This window comes from Silurus meridionalis, chromosome 14 (assembly GCF_014805685.1).
Source record: "Silurus meridionalis isolate SWU-2019-XX chromosome 14, ASM1480568v1, whole genome shotgun sequence".
Lineage (NCBI taxonomy): Eukaryota > Metazoa > Chordata > Actinopteri > Siluriformes > Siluridae > Silurus > Silurus meridionalis.
This window is the reverse complement of record NC_060897.1, coordinates 13,720,033-13,737,947: the sequence shown is the minus strand read 5'-3', so window position 1 is coordinate 13,737,947 and position 17,915 is coordinate 13,720,033. Positions and strand designations below refer to the sequence as shown.

Below are 17,915 nucleotides of genomic sequence, written 5' to 3'. Positions count from 1 at the left end.
AGAAAAATGTGCCAGTGAATGAAAAAAGCAGCAACACAAGTTTTATAACCATGCAGAGACATGTCACGTTAGAATAAAAGAGGGATTCTCTGTGACTTTCGCTCCTGGCGTGGTTGCTGGTACCAGAAGGGCTGGTTTAAAAACTGCTGACACCAGTCAAAAAAAAAAATGGTGGGGAAAATAGAAAAAAAGAAAAATGCACACAAAGCCACCACACACATTCTATTTGGTAAATAAAGTTAACATAATAGTCAGTGTATACATTTCTAAATACTAATAATTGCCATTAATGTGGAAAACTTTTTTTTTCCATCACTGGGTAGAATAATCTTATTCTTAGGCAGACCCAGTATCTCTAAAACTTAATACTATTTGTGGATGTAGTGTTTGGAATAGTAAACAAACAAATTTTATGAAGTCTTTTCTTCTGACTTCCTTAGCTATGTTTTGAGATGCCGTTTTGTTCACTTTCCATTATGAATTTTTCTTCATGTATAGGTCTAAAATAAGGCCTCAAACACCAGATGAATTTTCTCTGTGTGCAGGCAGATTAGAATTGTACTTGAGTGCAAGATCTAATAATAACACATAATTTGTGTGGCATGCACTAGTCATGGAATTGAAAAGAATTGTGCTGGACTATACAGGTAGTCGTCGACTTACGACCACGATTGGGACCGACAGACCGGTCGTAACACGATTTGGTCATAAGTAGAGTAGGCTATATGTACAGTACTGTGAAATGATGCCGGAAGCTGGTACGCACTGTCGTACGCCGCGGCTAGCGATTGTGGTCGTAAAGTCGAATGGTCCTAAGTTGACGACTACCTGTAAATGTATTTAACAACAAGGACTGTGTGCTGTGGTCCAGCTGTCTAAACAAAATGAGTAACACACTTTTTAAAATATTTATAAAAGCTGAAAATGGATGCTAACGTGGAAATACCAGACCCTTTAAATCAGACAAAAAGGTGACAACTTTTCACGAAGAACATTAAACGCTTACCTGAAGCGCCGTATTCAGACTTGTATTATTGTTGTTGTATTAAGTTGAGACCGAGTGCGTCTACACAATTACTTAGAGGGAAAGTCGGAAACATTTGATCATACAATATGGATGATGTTTATCGTGTGTTGGAGCGACACATGCTGTTAAAAACACCTTCTATTTGGTTCGTTGCTATGGTAACCGGAGATCGATTGAGTCCCCTGTAGCTAATGTACGAGTTTCACCTCCCGAAGTTCAGTAAACAGTTTTGGATAAACTGATCTGCAGAACAAAGCCACGAACCCGCGCGAGGTAAGAAGCTAGCGTACAACACCACGCGCTTAAAACCATTAATTGTGTTCCATCATAACTTATTGTATACATAATTATTTCGTACGTTTTAAAATGTTTGTGGTTAGATTAGGTGCCGTGTGTAGCCATATTGCTGTGATCCTTGTGGTGGAACAGTGTGTGAGAGGGTTTGGATGCTCCATCTGGGACAACGAATAAACAAGTTTTTTTTTTTAATAAACAAATTCATTTTAAATTCCTATTCATGTTTTGTTGATATGCTCGAGTTGCTAGTCAGTATCCACTTTGTGTTTTGTTTATCGGAAATCGAACCACTTTAAATGTACGACAGCAAGTTCATTCCTGGTCTGAAAGAGCATGAACAACATGGTCCCAGTTTGAATTTTGACATTTTTAATCGTAGGTATGAATCAACTCTCGCGAGGTCACTGTGGATTTTCCGTCTCCCGCCAATCTTTTGAATGCGCGCGTGCAGAAACGTTCAACGTTCCTTTAATTAATGAACAGACATTGAAATGGTCTGTAAGAAGTTGGGTTGTTTGTTTTCAATAAAACAGTGAATCTCACCCTATGCAGGCTTATTATTATTTTTATTATTTTTATTTTTTTATATTAATAATTGTTAGGAGCTGGACACCAAACCCAGCCATTAGGGTTGCACAAGGTAGTGCAATGTTAGGGCCGGTGCCAAGCTCGAATAAATGAGGGGGTTAAAAAGGTGGTGCGTTAGGAAGGGCATCTATGTGGCAAATCAAATATGCAGATCACAAACCTGAATTTCATACCGGATCGGTCGAGGCCCTGTTTACCAACCACCGCCACAGGTACAGTTGGAAATTGGGCTACTCTTGGCCGAAGGAGAGAAGGAGAGGAGGAAGACGTCTACAGAGACAGCAGGAAAAGGAGAAGTGGAGATTAGGCTGGGAACGTTGGATGTGGGTTTAAACTGTTCTATCATGGTGTGAATGGAAAGAGAAATGGTGTAGGGGTGATACTGAAGAGGAGTATGTTACATTTGTGGCATTTAGCAGACACCCTTGTCCAGAGCAACGTACAAAAATGCTTTGAGTCTCTAGCAATGAATAAATCTACACTGGTACACTGGATTACAAACTTAAGATAAATCAAGCTACAACATTTATTTATTTATTTATTTATTTATTTATTTATTTATTTTTAACAAAGCAAATTGGGAAAGTGTTCGTTTAAGTGTTTCAGGACAGTAAGAGTGTAGTGGAGGTGAAGATAGTTTCTGATTGGGTGATGAACGTGAAGCTGGAAGTTGAAGGGGTGATGATAAATGTCATCAGTGCCTATGCTCTACAAGTGGGTTGTGAGATGGAAGAGAAAAAAAAATTCAGCAGTGAGTTAGATGAAGTGGTAGAAGGTGTACCTAAGAATGAACGATTAGTGATTGGGGCAGACTTTAATGGGCATGTTGGTGAAGGGAACAGAGGTGATGAGGAGGTGATGGGTAGGTATGGCCTTAAGGAGAGGAATGTGGAAGGGCAGATGGTGGTAGATTTTGCTAAAGGGATGGAAATGGCAGTGGTGAACACACATTTAAAAAAGAAAGAGCAGAATAGGGTGACGTATAAGAGTGGAGGAAGGTGCACACAGGTGGATTATGTTCTATGTAGGAGATTTGAGGTGAAGAAGAAGAGGAGGAGAGTGAGGACTAAAAGAAGAATAGGATGGTGGAAACTGAAGGAGGAAGACTAGTGAGATTCTGGGAAAAGGTCAGACAGGGACTCGGTGGTGGTGAAGAGGTGCTGGATGATTGGGCAACTACTGAATAAGTGATAAGGAAGACGGATAGAAAGGTACTTGGTGTGACATCTGGAAATAGAAAGGAAGACAAAGAGATGTGATTGTGGAATGAGGAAGTGCAGGAAAGCATAAGGAGAAATATGTTGGCAAAACAGAAATCTTTGACAGTCATTTCAGGAAACCAAAAAATGCTGATGTGCCCTCTTAGCAGTGGAAATAATGTCAAATCCCAGGAAATTAATATGTCCAAACTATTAACCAGTAATTAGTTCGGTTCTATCCATTCATTTATCCATCGTTTACTGTTATGATATCCTCCACTTTTCTGGGAAGATGTTCCACTAGATTCTGGAGTGTGCTTGTTGGAGATTTTTGCTCATTCAGTCATGAAGGCGTTAGTAAACTCGGGTAATGATGTATTGTGACGAGGTCTGGGGTGCAGTCAGCATTCCAGTTCATCTCAAAGGTGTCCAGTTGGGTTGAGCTCAGAGCTCTATAGGAGGCCACTCAAGATCTTTCACTCTCTTACATGTAAAACATGTCTTTACTTTATCTAAAGATATCCTTTAAAATGGTGTGCCTCCAACTTTGTGGTAACAGTTTGGTAAAGAACGACAAAAGTCACGTGTCCTAGTACTTTTTATTAGTTATTACTTTTCTCTGGTTATTTGCTATTCAATAATAATAATTCTTCTTTTAGACATCTACATGGACATACAAAATATAACACTGCTCATTTCACACTGACTAACCTACATAAATCTTTTTCCTCTTTCTCCAGATGCAGACATGCCACTATATCCAAGTTCTTTGGTGACCAGTCACCGAACTGTGCCGGCGCCTGTGACTTCTGTCACAACCCTAAACTTGTCCGTGCTCAGCTAGAGAGAGCTGCTGCGCTCAGCACTAAGACCGGACCTGGGCAGAGCTCTGAGAGCAGGGGGCCATTCGGTTTTGACCGTGAACTCTACGCAGGAGGGAGGAAAGGCTACGGCTTTGAAAGGTTAGCTGACACATTATAAGAAGATTCTTGAGTCATCAGATTGAGACATGATCTCACAGCAGTTTGACTGAATCACTGATGCTAATAGGACAAAAAAAAAAAAAAAAGGGGCTTCACATGTTGAAAACAAAACATGTCCTTTGTCCTAAAGACTTTCTCATTATGGAAAACCTACTGTGTTTTGCAAAAGCACTGACTGGAGACACTTTACAAAAAGATGAATCGTATCAGTGAATGTACGTTTTCATTCATTTTTCATGTTTTTTTTTTTTTGTTTTGTTAGTATCATCAGTTATTTGGCTTATATTATGAGGATTGTCCAGGCAAGTTCTTGTGAATGCAGTGTTACTATAGAAACATTAGAACCAATGTTTCGTTTAGAGCGTTGTTGACGTGAGGGATTGGATGAGTGTGTGAGTCGAGACATTGTGTGTGTGTTTATGTGCATTTTTTGTGTGTGTCTATTTAGTCTGGTCAAATATAAATGACCCCAGCAGCTGATCTGGTGTGTGTTTTATTTTTTTCCAGGTATGATGAGGAGTGGGAGGGCGGTGCCGAGGACGAATCCGAGAATCGGAAAAAAGATTTCAAGGATCTGTTCAGGAAACAGATGGGTTTACGCAAGGTACATTCAGCCGTGTGCTGCTTCTGTCCCACAAATGAAGCACGCAAACAACACACACCGGTTCAAATAACGTCCACACGTTTGCTTTGCTTGTGTTGAGTTCTCCCAACACAATTTTAAAAATCTCACACAACCCAAATAAGTGCCAACACTCTTCGTCTGACTTGTTCTGAGTACATTCTTTCCTCTGTGGCTCATTTTCCCCTCGTCCTCCTTTCTTTCTCTTTCATTTTCACTCACATCTGTTTCACAGCTGTTTGCCACAGTTCCCTCAGAATAAGAAATTCAGGCCTCATGTCTTTTCCATTGTGAGAGAGAAAATTAGAAACTGTTTTCTGCACCAAAGGGGACATTTTGAAACCTGTTCCAAATGACATAAAGCCAAACTAATAGTGAATGGAGGGATGTGAAAAAGCTGAAATATTAAGATTATCCAGGCCCTCCAGAGTCTTAGTGAAATAACCAAAGGATACAAAGGATGTACAGTGATATCGCTCAGGCACTCAGGCATTCATGCATAGTAGCGATAACTGTGAATCTGTAGCGGTAAAGAAATATCTATAACTTACAGTGTTCATAAATATCATTTTTAATTGCAGGGATCAAGCAGCCCAAAAGAAGCATTTGCTCAACCAGGTTAGTGTCCAACTTTTTTAGTAATGCCTGATTCATTTCAATTGTTTAAAATCCTGCTGTTTTCTAACTGTTGAAGGACTTAATGTGAACCTGAAAAAAAAAAAACTGATGTTTTTTTTTTATTTATTTTTTGTTTGCAGTTCTCTTTGGCTGTAGAACAAAAATAATTATTTATTTTGGATTTTTTTGGTTTAGAAACTTTAACCATATTTTCCATAGAATATTCTTTTATATAAACAAATATATGGACAAAAGGACTGGGACACCAGACATTTCCAGCCATCTGTGGTCCTTTCTCTGTTACCACTAAGTTGGAGGCACACAATTTTATATACAATTGTATAGTCCTTGGATGCGGAAGCATTCAAATGTCTTTGCGCACAAAACAAGCTCCATGAAGATATGTTTTACATGGTTGGAAGTGAAAAATCTTGAGTGCCCAGCTATAGAGCTTTGACCTCAACCCTACTGAACATCTTTGAGATGAATTGGAATGCTGACTGCACCCCAGGCCTCCTCATCCTACACCTGACTTTACTAAAGCCCTTGTGGCTGAATGAGTATAAAAACCACATTCCAAAATCTCCCCAGCAGAGTGGAAGCTATTATAACAGCAAATGGGGACTAAATGTGGAATGGGATATTAAAAAAAAAAAAACCAAAGAATCTTATGGTCAGGTGTCCACAAACCTTCATCCTTGTAGTATATGTTATTAGCGGTATCACAAGTTTTTTTTTCTATTATGTGTTTTTCTTAAATTGAAATGTAGTTTGAGGAACATTCTAAAACCATTGTGAAACATAAAGCAGATATTTGCCAGAAAAGCATTTTTTTTCCTGTATATAATTCTTGATCTGGATTAGCCGGAAGGTGTTGATTGGATTTCCTGAACAGCAGGTCTGACAGTTGGTTTACTTAGAAGGTTAATATTAATGTTTTGATTTTCAGTAGTAACAGCTTGCACAAGGACTTGACCCTGACTAGACCAATGGATAGATAAAATAGCTACAATCTTCAGCATCTATCTAGATAGAGAGTAACAACATACATGTTAGATGTTTGTAACCATACATGTCCATAAAAAAGTTATGTGTAATAATGTGAAATGACACTGTGAAAAAGTATTGCACACATGAAGAAAGGGAGGGGAAAAAGCCAAAACACCAGCTGAAATCGATCAGTAATTAGAAAGCAATCCTGCCCTCGTCAGTGCAAAATAATATCAGCTGGTTCAATCCTTGCTAATGGCCTATATAAAGGTGTCCCATTACCAAGGTGTCACACAAGAAAACGCAAAGAGCGCTCTTAAGACCTTCGAAACCGTACAGAAGATTTCTAAACTTCTGAATGTTCCAGTAAGCACTGGTGGGGCAATAATCCAGCAGTGGAAAGAACATTTCACCATAAACCGGCCATGACCAGGTGCTTCTCAAAAGATTTCTGACAGAGGAGTGAAAAGAATATCAGAAGAGTTGTCAAAGAGCCAAGGACCACTTGTGGAGAGCTTCAGAAAGACCTGGAATTAGCAGGTACAATCGTTTCAAAGAAAACATAAGTAATGCACTGAACCGCCATGGCCTGTGTGCACGCTCACCACACTCCATTTCTGAAGGAAAAAGCATTAAAGTTTGTTGCACAACATTTGGACATGCCTGTGAAATACTGGGAGAATACAGTCTGGTCAGATGAGACCAAAATTGAGCTCTTTGGAGGGCATAATACACACCATGTTTGGATCACAAATGGCGCAGCACGTCACCCCAAAAACACCATACTAACAGTGAAGTTTGGAGGTGGGAACATCATGGTGTGGGGCTGTTTTATTAGCATGCAGTACTGGCAAACTTCATATAATTGTAAGAAGTAAGAATGGAAAAATGTACCGAGAAATGTGCCATCTGCCAGGATGGTAAAGATGAAACGAGTGTGAACATGTCAGCAAGACAATGAAAACACACAGCCGAGGAAACTCGCAATTGGTCTTAAAGAAAGAAAATAAAGCTGCTAGAATGGGCCAGCCAATCACCTGACTTGAATCCCATACCAAATCTATAGAAAGAACTAAAGATCAGAGTTCATAGAAGAGGCCACAGAACCTTTAAGATTTGATGACTGAACAATGCGTGCAACTAGTTTCCGTATACAGGAGGCGTCTTGAAGAGGTCATTACCAATAAAGGCTTTTGTACGAATATCAAATACTGTTCAATACTTTTCCCCTGTCATTTCACATTATTAAAACATAATTTATGTATATATATATATATATATATATATATATATATATATATATATATATATATATATATATATATATATATATGTTTTGATTCTTTGTAATTGTGGATTGCATGGGTTGTTATCAACATCTGGTAAAAATTTTATGTCAATAGCACCTTTAGAAATATATTTACTGAGAAAATTTTGGTGTTCAATACTTATTTTACCCATGGTATATCTACGACAGGAGGTCCTTTGTGGAATCATTGTGTGTTTCTTTAGTTGTTGAATTGAGATGTTTCTTTAGATGTTGAATTGTTATTTTATTTTGTTGGGTTATTTTTTTTATTTATTCTTTTACAAGAGTTTTTGAGAGATGATTATGAATGGCATCTACTTTATTTTGACTCTTTTGCTAATCTGAAAGGCAGCACCAGGGCAACGATCCCACCAGTTAAAAATCTTATTATTCATCCCAATTCTTCACTTTAAAAGTCATATACAACACAGAGCTACATAACACAACAGAGCTTAGGACTAAGGTAAGTGTCCTCGCCACATAAAGTGCATCGTATGCAATCTAGTGCAAACAGTGCAGACAGACAACACAAGACATTGTGGGACACAAAATAGCCGCAACCGGTAAACCTACTATATAATATTTTATACAGTTTAATGTGCAAAGAGAACTGTAAACAAGACTGTATTTGTAAATAAAAACAAAATGTAAACACAAAAGGTTGCAAAACAGCAGCAGTCAAGTAGATGTTTCTAACCAGCATGTACACAAAAATATAAAATAAATGGGTGGTGCTGAAAACACGGATGTGTGTGAATTGAAATGAGTGTGTGCGAGTGTGTTTGAGTTCAGATTGTAGCAGCTCAGTAACACACAGATCAGTAAGTGTGTGAGTTTCAGTTCTGTATGTTGAGGAGCGTGATTGCTTGAGGGAGAAAAACCATTACACAGTCAGGATTTGACAATCCGAATGATTCGGAACCTCTTTTCTGATAGTAGATGGGTGAAGAACGTGTGTGAAGGGTGTGTGGGGTTGTCCACAATGCTTTTGGCTTTGCGGATGCAGCATGTGGTGTAAATGTCCATGATGGATGATCTTCTCTGCTGTCCTCACTATCCTCTGTAGGGTCTTGCAAGATGGTTCAGTTCCCAAACCAGGCAGTGATGCAGCTGCTCAGGATGCTCTTAATTGTCGCTTTGTAGAACGTGGTCAGGATGGGGACGGGAGATGGGCTTTCATCAGCCTTTTCAGGAAGTAGAGATGCTGCTGGGCTTTCTTGGTGATGGAGCTGGTGCTGAGTGGCCAGGTGAAGTTCTCCACCAGATAAACACCAAGTGATTTGGTGCTCGTGACAATTTCCACGAAGGATCCATTGATGGATAGTGGAAAATGGCCGCTCTGTGTTCTTCTGAAGTCAACTACCATCTCTTTAATTTTGTCAGCATATAGAGACAGGTTGTTGGCTCTTCAACAGGCCGTTATTTGTTATACCTCCTCTCTGTATTCTGACTCGCCATTCTTGCTGATGAGCCCTTGATGTTATGGTTCGAGCTGTGCATTGCTACACAGTCGTGAGGCAGCAGAGTAAACTGCAGTGGGCTGAGCACACAGTCCTGAGGTTACCCCAGTGCTCACTGCGGTGGTGCTGGAGATGCTGTTCCCGATCCAGACTGACTGAGGTTCTCCCAGTCAGGATGTCCAGGATCCAGTTGCAGAGGGAGATGATCAGACCCAGTAGGCTCAGCTTTTCAATCAGGTGCTTAGGGATGATGGTGTTGAATGCTGAACTAAAGTCTATGAACAGCATTCGTACGTATGTGTCCTTATTGTCTAGGAGGGTGAAGGCCAGGTGGAGGGTCATGACTTTGTAAAACTTTGTAATCGTAAGAAGTATATGAAATAAAAATGTTAATTTGTGCTACTTTTTCAAGGATCCTGCTATGTTGAATATTTATCTTTGAGTATTTGTTTATTTTCCCCCTCCAGATGCTGACTGTCCATTAAAGGAGGCGAGCAGTCAGAGAATCCCCAGACTCACAGTGAAGGTGATGCTTCTGTGGCAACTGTCACACTCCACCTTTAATATACATATTATCCCACAGACACCTGCCTCAGTCTGGAAACATGGAGACCAGCGGTAATGTTGCAAAACACTAAGAAATTTGCTGAGCAGAGCCTTTCCTGGAATGTAGGAGTAAAACACAATATAGATATTGTAATAGGGAAATAATCCTGGATGTTGATCCTGAAGTTAATTATACGTGTCTGTTAGCTCTTTACCAACCAGGTAATATTACAAAAATGCAGCTTGTAATTTTTCAAAGAATGTCAGAATGTCCTGGAGGCCTTTCTGTTCTGGGATAACTTCCTGAAATCTTTTTTTTTTTTTTTTTTTTTTATATTAAAGGAAACACTGCCATGCAAAGACTCCTCCCAGAAATTTCAAATAAAAACCTCCTGACACCAGGAGAATTATATAATCATGAAATTTAAAAACATAAAGAGATGTAAAGGTACAGATACTTAGTCAGTACATTACAGAGAATTTAGGAGCACTATAGTGTAAACCAGAGATGGTAAGTAATGAAGTACAAATACTGGTATCAATATTTTACTTCACTATTTATTTCTCAGACAATTCTTTACTTTCACTCATTTAATTTTTTTTACACAAATATCTCTGCTTTCTACTTCTTACATTTTCTACCCAGGCTCGTTACTTTAGTTTTAGTCTATTTGGTGGCATGATCAATATTTTTTGTGCCGTTCTCAGCCCATCAACCTATTTCCTGTCATTGCGTAGCTTTTTCAATCTACCACTGGTGTATCATTTCCTGGCTTTCACACACCACAGATGTAGCCTTTGAGCAAGACAAAAGGCAACAAGAAGTGTAGCTGACGTGGATGAGACCGAGGGAGTCAGCGATGTAAAACATGACTGAGAACAGAGGTGTTCCTGATCACATGATCAACATCATCTTTTCTCTGCTTGTGTTCTATATGGTGGTGGTTCAGCCTGAATACGCTTATTAGAAAACAAACAAAACAGGCAGTAGTAAGGGCTAATTTTACTTATGTACATGTCAGAGCCCAAACGTCTTTACTTTAACCTAAGTGCAGTCTTTTAGTTGTAGAGTCTTTTAAAACATGAGTATCTGTGCTTCTACTTGAGTGAAGGACGTGTACTTTTGCCTCCTCTGGTAAAAACAATACAGATTTAGCCACAACCCCAGAAAGTGTTTTTCTGTGGAATGCTGCGTTTGAAAAGGAAAACTGATATGAGTGTAATTAGGCAAAAATGTTCTAGAGCATTTCCTTCAAATATATGCAGCAATATTCATCTATGTATTTGTTAATTCTGTGAGGGTTTGTTAAATTCAGGATCATTAATACTGGTTTACAGAAGCACATTTACACAAGTATATGGGTAATGTAAATAAAAAAAAAAAAAAAAAAAAAGGGTCTTTAAATCATGATTCGTCAGGAATAGTGTAAGAGCTGGGAGAAAACTGCCTCCTAGTGGCAGAACTCTGTGTGTTCAGTGCTGTCTTTTATTATATGTACAAGACATATCTACTACCCCTAACCCTAAATAAGCTGAAGCTTAGCAAAATGTTCTGAATTGAGTTGCTCTGAAAGGTATTATTTCATCCATGTCAATGTGCTTGTATGTCTGATAGGCACGAGAGCACTGTCTGTCTCTTCTCCAGGCATCTCTGACTAAACACAGAGGAACATCGGATCAGCCATACAGGTATTAATCATGATTTCTTCTTATATAGCGAACAGTGCCGCTAAATCACCATGACGGCATAAGCTGTCAAAAAAGGATAAATGCACTATCTATCTATCTATCTATCTATCTATCTATCTATCTATCTATCTATCTATCTATCTATCTATCTATCTATCTATCTATCTATCTATCACCATAGCTTCTTATATATCATATATATATTGCAGCTTTTATATATATATATATATATATATATATATATATATATATATATATATATATATATATATATATAAAATGACTAATGAAAAAGTAGATTTATTTTAGTAATTTAATTAAAAAAAAGTGAAACTCGTATATTATATAGATTCATCACACACAGACTGACATATTTTAAGTGTTTATTTCTTTTCATTTTGATGATTATGGCTTACAGCTAATGAAAACCCAAAATTCTGCATCTCGGAAAATTTGAATATTACTTAGGAATATAAAAACAAATTTTCAACACAGAAATGTTGAACTACTGAGAAGTACGAACATCTCGGTCAGGGCTCCTTTTGCATGAATTACTGCAGTGGCATGCAAAGCGATCGGTCTGTGACGCTGCTGACGTGTTATGGAAACCCAGGTTTCTCTGATAGCGGCCTTCAGCTCTTTTACGTTGTTGGGTCTGGTGTCTCATATCTTCCTCTTTACAATACCCTATAGATTCTGCATGGGGTTTAGGTCGGGCGAGTTTGCTGACCAATCAAGCACATGGATACCATGGTCCTTTAACAAGGTATTAGTACTTTTGGAATTGTGGGCAGGCGCCAAATCCTGCTGGAAAATGAAATCAGCATCTCCATAAAGCTGGTCAGCAGAGGGAAGCATGAAGTGCTCTAAAACTTCCTGGTAGACGGCTGTGCTGACTTTGGACTTTATAAAACACAGTGGATCAACACCAGCAGGTGACATGATTTCCCAGACCACCAATGACTGTGCAAACATTACACTGGACCTCAAGCAACTTCTTCCAGACTCTGGGACCTTGATTTCTAAATTAAATGCAAAATTTTCTTTCCTTTCATCTGAAAAGGTGACTTTGGCCCACTGAGCAACAGTCCAATCCTTTTTGTCCTTTGCCCAGGTGAGACACCTCTGATGTTATCTCTGGTTCAGGAGTGGCTTGACACAAGGATCAGTTGTAGCCCATGGATACGTCTGTGTGTGGTGGCTCTTGAAGCACTGACTCCAGCTGCAGTCCACTCTTTGTGAATCTCCACCAAATTCTTGAATGGGCTTCGTCTCACCTTTTTCTACAGCACTCTGTGAACAGCAGCTGCTTTAGCGATGACCTTTGTGTCCTACCCTCCATGTGATCGTCTTCTGGGCAACTGTCATCAGCAGTCTTCCCCCATGATTGTGCAGCCTGAACCAGACTGAGACACCATTTAAAGGCTCAGGAAACCTTTGCAGGTGTTTGGATTTAATGAGCTGATTAGAGTTTGACACTACAAGTCTCCAATATTGAACTTTTTCAAAATATTCACATTTTCTGAGATACTGAATAACATAACACGTCAGCAGCGTCACAGACCGATCGCTTTGCATGCCACTGCAGTAATTCATGCAAAAGAAGCCCTGACCGAGATGTTCGTACTTCTCAGTAGTTCAACATTTCTGTGTTGAAAATCTGTTTTTATATTCCTAAGTAATATTCAAATTTTCCGAGATGCAGAATTTTGGGTTTTAATTAGCTGTAAGCCATAATCATCAAAATGAAAAGAAATAAACACGTGAAATATATCATTCTGTGTGTGATGAATCTATATAATGAGTGTCACTTTTTCTATTGAATTACTGAAATAGATCAACTTTTAAATGATATTCTAATTTATTGAGATGCACCAGTGGAACCCGGTTATCTCGCCCTCGGTTACCTCGACAACCCTATTAAGTCGATGTTTTTGAAGTGGAACCGCCAAATTCTCGCTTTTTCTAAGCATTTTTTTATCGGTTATGTCGCCGAACCCTAATATCTCGAGCACAAGGGGGGAAAAATGTGGCATTTAACGTCGGTTATCTCGGTGCAGCTGCAGAAGAACTCGCGGAAGTGGCGAAAAAAAATCAAGTCTTACAGCTGCTACAGGTGTTGTATTGTATACTGGTGAATCTCTGCTGTTAGTTAGTGCTAGTGTTCGTAGTGTTAGTAGGGGCGCGGCGCGGCTTTGGGAAGAAAAGAGCAGCCCTTGAGAGAGTGCCGGTGGGAAGGCACGTACCGGGATACGCATGCGCGATAACGACGACCGCCGTGAACCAACATATACCAACAATAACGGACAGTGAGAGTGTGGAAGTTTAAATAGGAGCTGGTGATGATGCTAAACGAGCACCACATGTGCGCGATTGAAGCCGGGAGCTTCAGAGAAAGCGGCCGAGAAAGCACTTGCCACGCTGAAGGGGGCCGAAGGGGGCGTGGCAGGTGGATTCCTGACAGATAAACATGTACTGTATGTATTTTATAGCATGCCTTCATCAAACAAATCGCGCAACGCTGTTGTGTAAAAACCTTCAAAACACGTGCATGCACATTCTCATTTATTAACGCATCATGTACATAAAGAAATTTCAAGCACATTAATATATTGCTGCCATTTTGATTTTCGTTTATCTCGATCATCGGTTACCTCGATGCTTTTTGGCAACCCCCTAGGAAATCGACATAACCGGGTTCCACTGTGTGTGTGTGTGTATATATATATATATATATATATATATATATATATATATATATATATATATATATATATATATATATAGTACCACAGCTTCTTTATATACCAAGTTATATATTATATTTAATTTTTTTATATTCATTTGAAATGCACATTTTTAGACATTTTAGGGTTTTTCATTTCTTTTTAATTTTAGCATAAAATTTCATTTTAGGACACTTGTCTGAGGATTTTTTTAAAAGTCTTTATTTCCAATTCCACATTCTTTGCTTTACCGCCTCTACAGCTGTGACCCACTTTCCGTGGCAGTTGAAATAGAGCATGAAGTGTTCAAATCTTGCAAGTCCGCCAACCTGTACAAGGCTGCAGTTCTCAAGAGAGTGAGTGTGATTTTATTTTAATTTCTCATATCAATTACACAAAGCCGCTCTTTACATATGATTTATGAACCGGTTCATAATCCTGAAAAGATGCGCAGAAAAAGCAGAGGCTCACAAAGCAGGTGACATCATGCAAGCAGCATGCAACCTGTGGAGTTGATGTACTTGGATTTGATGCTGTCTTTTGCTGTTGTGGCCTGTTCTCCTAAAGGATCACTGTTCTGAGATGACATTTTGAGAAAGTGCATGAATGTGGCTAGAGAGTATACAGTACATTATAACTTGTGACAGAAATAAATAAATAATTAGCATTGTGAATGCTGTTGTTTTCTTAGGAAAATTTGCATAGGGGGGTGTGTTTGTGAGTGAGAGCGTTTGTTTACTGCAAAAGGAGTATTAAAAAAAAAAAAAAACACTGTATACATTTATTCTTTAACTGTAGCTAATACTTTAATCAACCATAACATTACATCATTCTACAGATTTTCCCGCGTGCTATATGGCATCAGAAGCTTAATGGAGAACGAATAAACACAAATGGATAGAAAGAAAGATATGCACTTAGTGGACTCATGGCGTTGAAGAGATTAGCTTGAGATGTTTTAAGACAAAATGAAGGAGAGGAATCTGAAGAGAGGGAGAGAATAATTTAAGGACTGATGATGGTTTTCTGATGCAGATGCATATTTTTCTTTAGACCTGAACATCTAACTTGTTTTCCAGGTAGCGGAGCTTAAGACAGACGCTGGTAATGCCATGGCATCGCCTGTGGAGGAGGATGGAGAAACAAGCAGCTCCAACGTCAATGAAGAGGAAAGGAAGATGATGAAAGAACAAGCAGCTTCCTCTTCTTCCTCATCTGTCCCTGAAGACCAGCTAGGCTTTACATCAGCTTCTCAGATGTATTCAGTAAGAAATAGCTGGGTTGTAAATAACAAAGTTAATGGCTCTGTTTTGAAAGATAAGTCTGTTCCAGTGGGATCGTTTGGGAAGATGTTTGGTTATTTACTATGAGATATGTTAGTTCTGGATTCGAACTAAATTGGAGCAACATGCACACCAATGGAAAAGAATGGCCTCAGTGTCATTAATAGAGAGAAGATATAAAATACGAAGGTGGAAGACTTGAGGAATCTGGTTGTTGAGTGTATGATTTTAGTAAAGCATGAAGGCACATGCTCTTCTAGGAAAATGATTCAAGACCGTGTGAAGTGACGCACCCCAATATCAGGTTAATTATGTTCCTATAACAGCACATCGTCAGGTGTTTTATCTCTCTTGTAAAATGGTCTGACTGATTACTCGATTCTCAGTGGCTGGTAATCGCCATTCCAAATTAACGCATAGCAACATGCAGTTACAGTTGCATACAGTGAGAGAGACTATTAATATGACAATACAATTTTTATTTTATTTAGGAACTACGCGTCATGCTTTTTAAAACGATTTATTGATGCATTTAATGTAGTGGACTTTTCATTAGTCAAGTAAGTTCCTCTTATCGCTTATGTTACCCCAGCTGCCATTCAGTCATCAGTGAATGAAAGAAAGCAGGGGAAAAAAACGTACATTCCATCTTTCTGTTAATGTTCTCATCTAATTGATAATACACTTTCTTTTTCTGTGTTTTATGTTTTGAGTGAGCCATAATGCGACTGGGCTTTTTACTATAGAGATGATATACTGAAAGGGGTGTGTTAATGAAAACCATTGTATTTACATTGGGATCTACCACTTCACAACTGAGCATCCACTAGGTATTATATATGATCATGTATGACCATTTTAACCACTCTATGATGTTGTTTTGAAATAATCTTTTTTTTTTTTCTGTGTCATGAATGTAAAGTGAGTGTACAGTTTGGGAAACTGGTCAAAACTCTTATTAGGTGTTTAATAGTTGATTAAGACAAAGGTAAGGAATATAGGGGAAATACTACATTTAACTTTCTCTATCTTTTCTGACAAAGTACACATTACACCCAATTCTATACAATTCCATAACGTACATCAGTGTTTGCAAATAATGGAATTGGTAAAGAACTCAAAATTGCCGAATTGATTTAGTACGAGCTGCTCTTTTTGTATCCCTTCTCGTAGCTGAAGCGAAAGCGCGTGGGGGCGGGATTCCGTGGCTCCTCCACCCTCTTCCAAACTGCATCAGAATTTCTGAAGACTTCCAAGAATGACAACCTAACAGCAGAGCCCATGACTCCAGAAGCTGCTCCGAACGAAGAGGAACAGGAAAGAAAGCCTGAGGCAAAAAAAAGCAAAATATCTCTATCTGACTCCTTATCCTCTTGTAGCCTGGGTAAGAGTTCAGGCAAAACCCTGAGCAAGAAACAGCAGAAATTAGCTGATGCCGCTAAAAACACGCACTCTATCTCTCAGTACTTTGGGAAAAAGATGATGGATGGTACACTAAAAAATGGAGACGCTACAATCTTAAAAACTGAAGGTGACACAGGTGACTTTGTGGAAACTCCACACAACTGCGGTGCTTTCTTGAATACTAACAACACACAGACCCAACCTGAACGTTCCATGGATATGGAAAACCTTGAAAAGTATGCAGCACCTGTGGAAACCCAGACTATGGAGGATGTTCCCATGGATATAAGCGACACTGAGGTAGAGACATGCAGGCCTGAAGAGGCCACACAGGGCTTTGAGAAGAAAACAGTGCCAGAGGCTGAAGGGTACGATCCCGTTACCTTTCCTCGTTCTTTCCGAAATGATTTCCTATTTCTTTATAGTATTTTTGATCACATAGGACTTGAAATCTGAAATGTTCTCAATATGTTCTCTGCTCTCCTCAACACTCTCACCATAGGAAGAAATCCCAGTGTGAAGCCAACATACACCCAGAAAAGGTAAAATACCTCTTTAGCATTGGACTGGAAGGAAATAGTGTTCATAAGGATACATAAAACCTACATAAAGTTTTCACGATAACTCGCTTAACCTGACAGAAAGACCCATGAAGGCTTATTTCAACAGTATTTAGCTAGGATAGAGATTCATCACAACATAAGAGACTGTATTTGTTGACATAAAATAGTGTTAACACTTTCAGGAGTACATCAGAACAACGTACTTCATATCTTATTGTCCTTTTAGCATCTCGGAGTCATAAAGCGATGATAAAATGATAACGGAAAGGTTTTTAATGTTCACCTACAGCTACACCTACATAAGCACTTCAGGACAACTTTTTCTTTATTTTGCCATGTTTTCTGTAAAGCATCTATACAGACACTGATGTCACACACAGTTTTGTGTATCCAGTTATCTTTCTTTTGCTCCTATCTCTTCCCTTTTATCACTTTGCTGCTCACCGAAGCAGGGAACACCGGTTTGTAAAACTTAGCACAGGAAAGTACAGATATTTGTGTCAAAAATGTAATGAGTAAAAGTTAAATGTCAGAAAAATAGTGAAGTAAAGTACTGATACCAGAAAAATCTACTTAAGTACAGTAATGAAGTATTCATTCATCTCTCTGCT

At 38.8% G+C, this 17,915-nt stretch overlaps 1 protein-coding gene across 2 annotated transcripts in view; it reads left to right on the top strand.

Moving 5' to 3' along the window:
- Positions 1 to 17,915, top strand: part of recql5 (RecQ helicase-like 5) — a 41,150-nt gene that overhangs the window by 19,760 nt on the left and 3,475 nt on the right. Inside the window, exons 8-16 of one of the 2 annotated variants that reach the window (XM_046865938.1) lie at positions 3,852 to 4,073; positions 4,602 to 4,698; positions 5,298 to 5,334; positions 9,561 to 9,619; positions 11,255 to 11,328; positions 14,317 to 14,410; positions 15,134 to 15,319; positions 16,511 to 17,109; positions 17,244 to 17,283. In XM_046865938.1, coding sequence (XP_046721894.1) covers positions 3,852 to 4,073; positions 4,602 to 4,698; positions 5,298 to 5,334; positions 9,561 to 9,619; positions 11,255 to 11,328; positions 14,317 to 14,410; positions 15,134 to 15,319; positions 16,511 to 17,109; positions 17,244 to 17,283 — 1,408 coding nt within the window. Of the gene's footprint in view, positions 1 to 3,851; positions 4,074 to 4,601; positions 4,699 to 5,297; positions 5,335 to 9,560; positions 9,620 to 11,254; positions 11,329 to 12,021; positions 12,325 to 14,316; positions 14,411 to 15,133; positions 15,320 to 16,510; positions 17,110 to 17,243; positions 17,284 to 17,915 lie in introns of those variants that run through there. The other variant, XM_046865939.1, reaches the window with a different exon arrangement.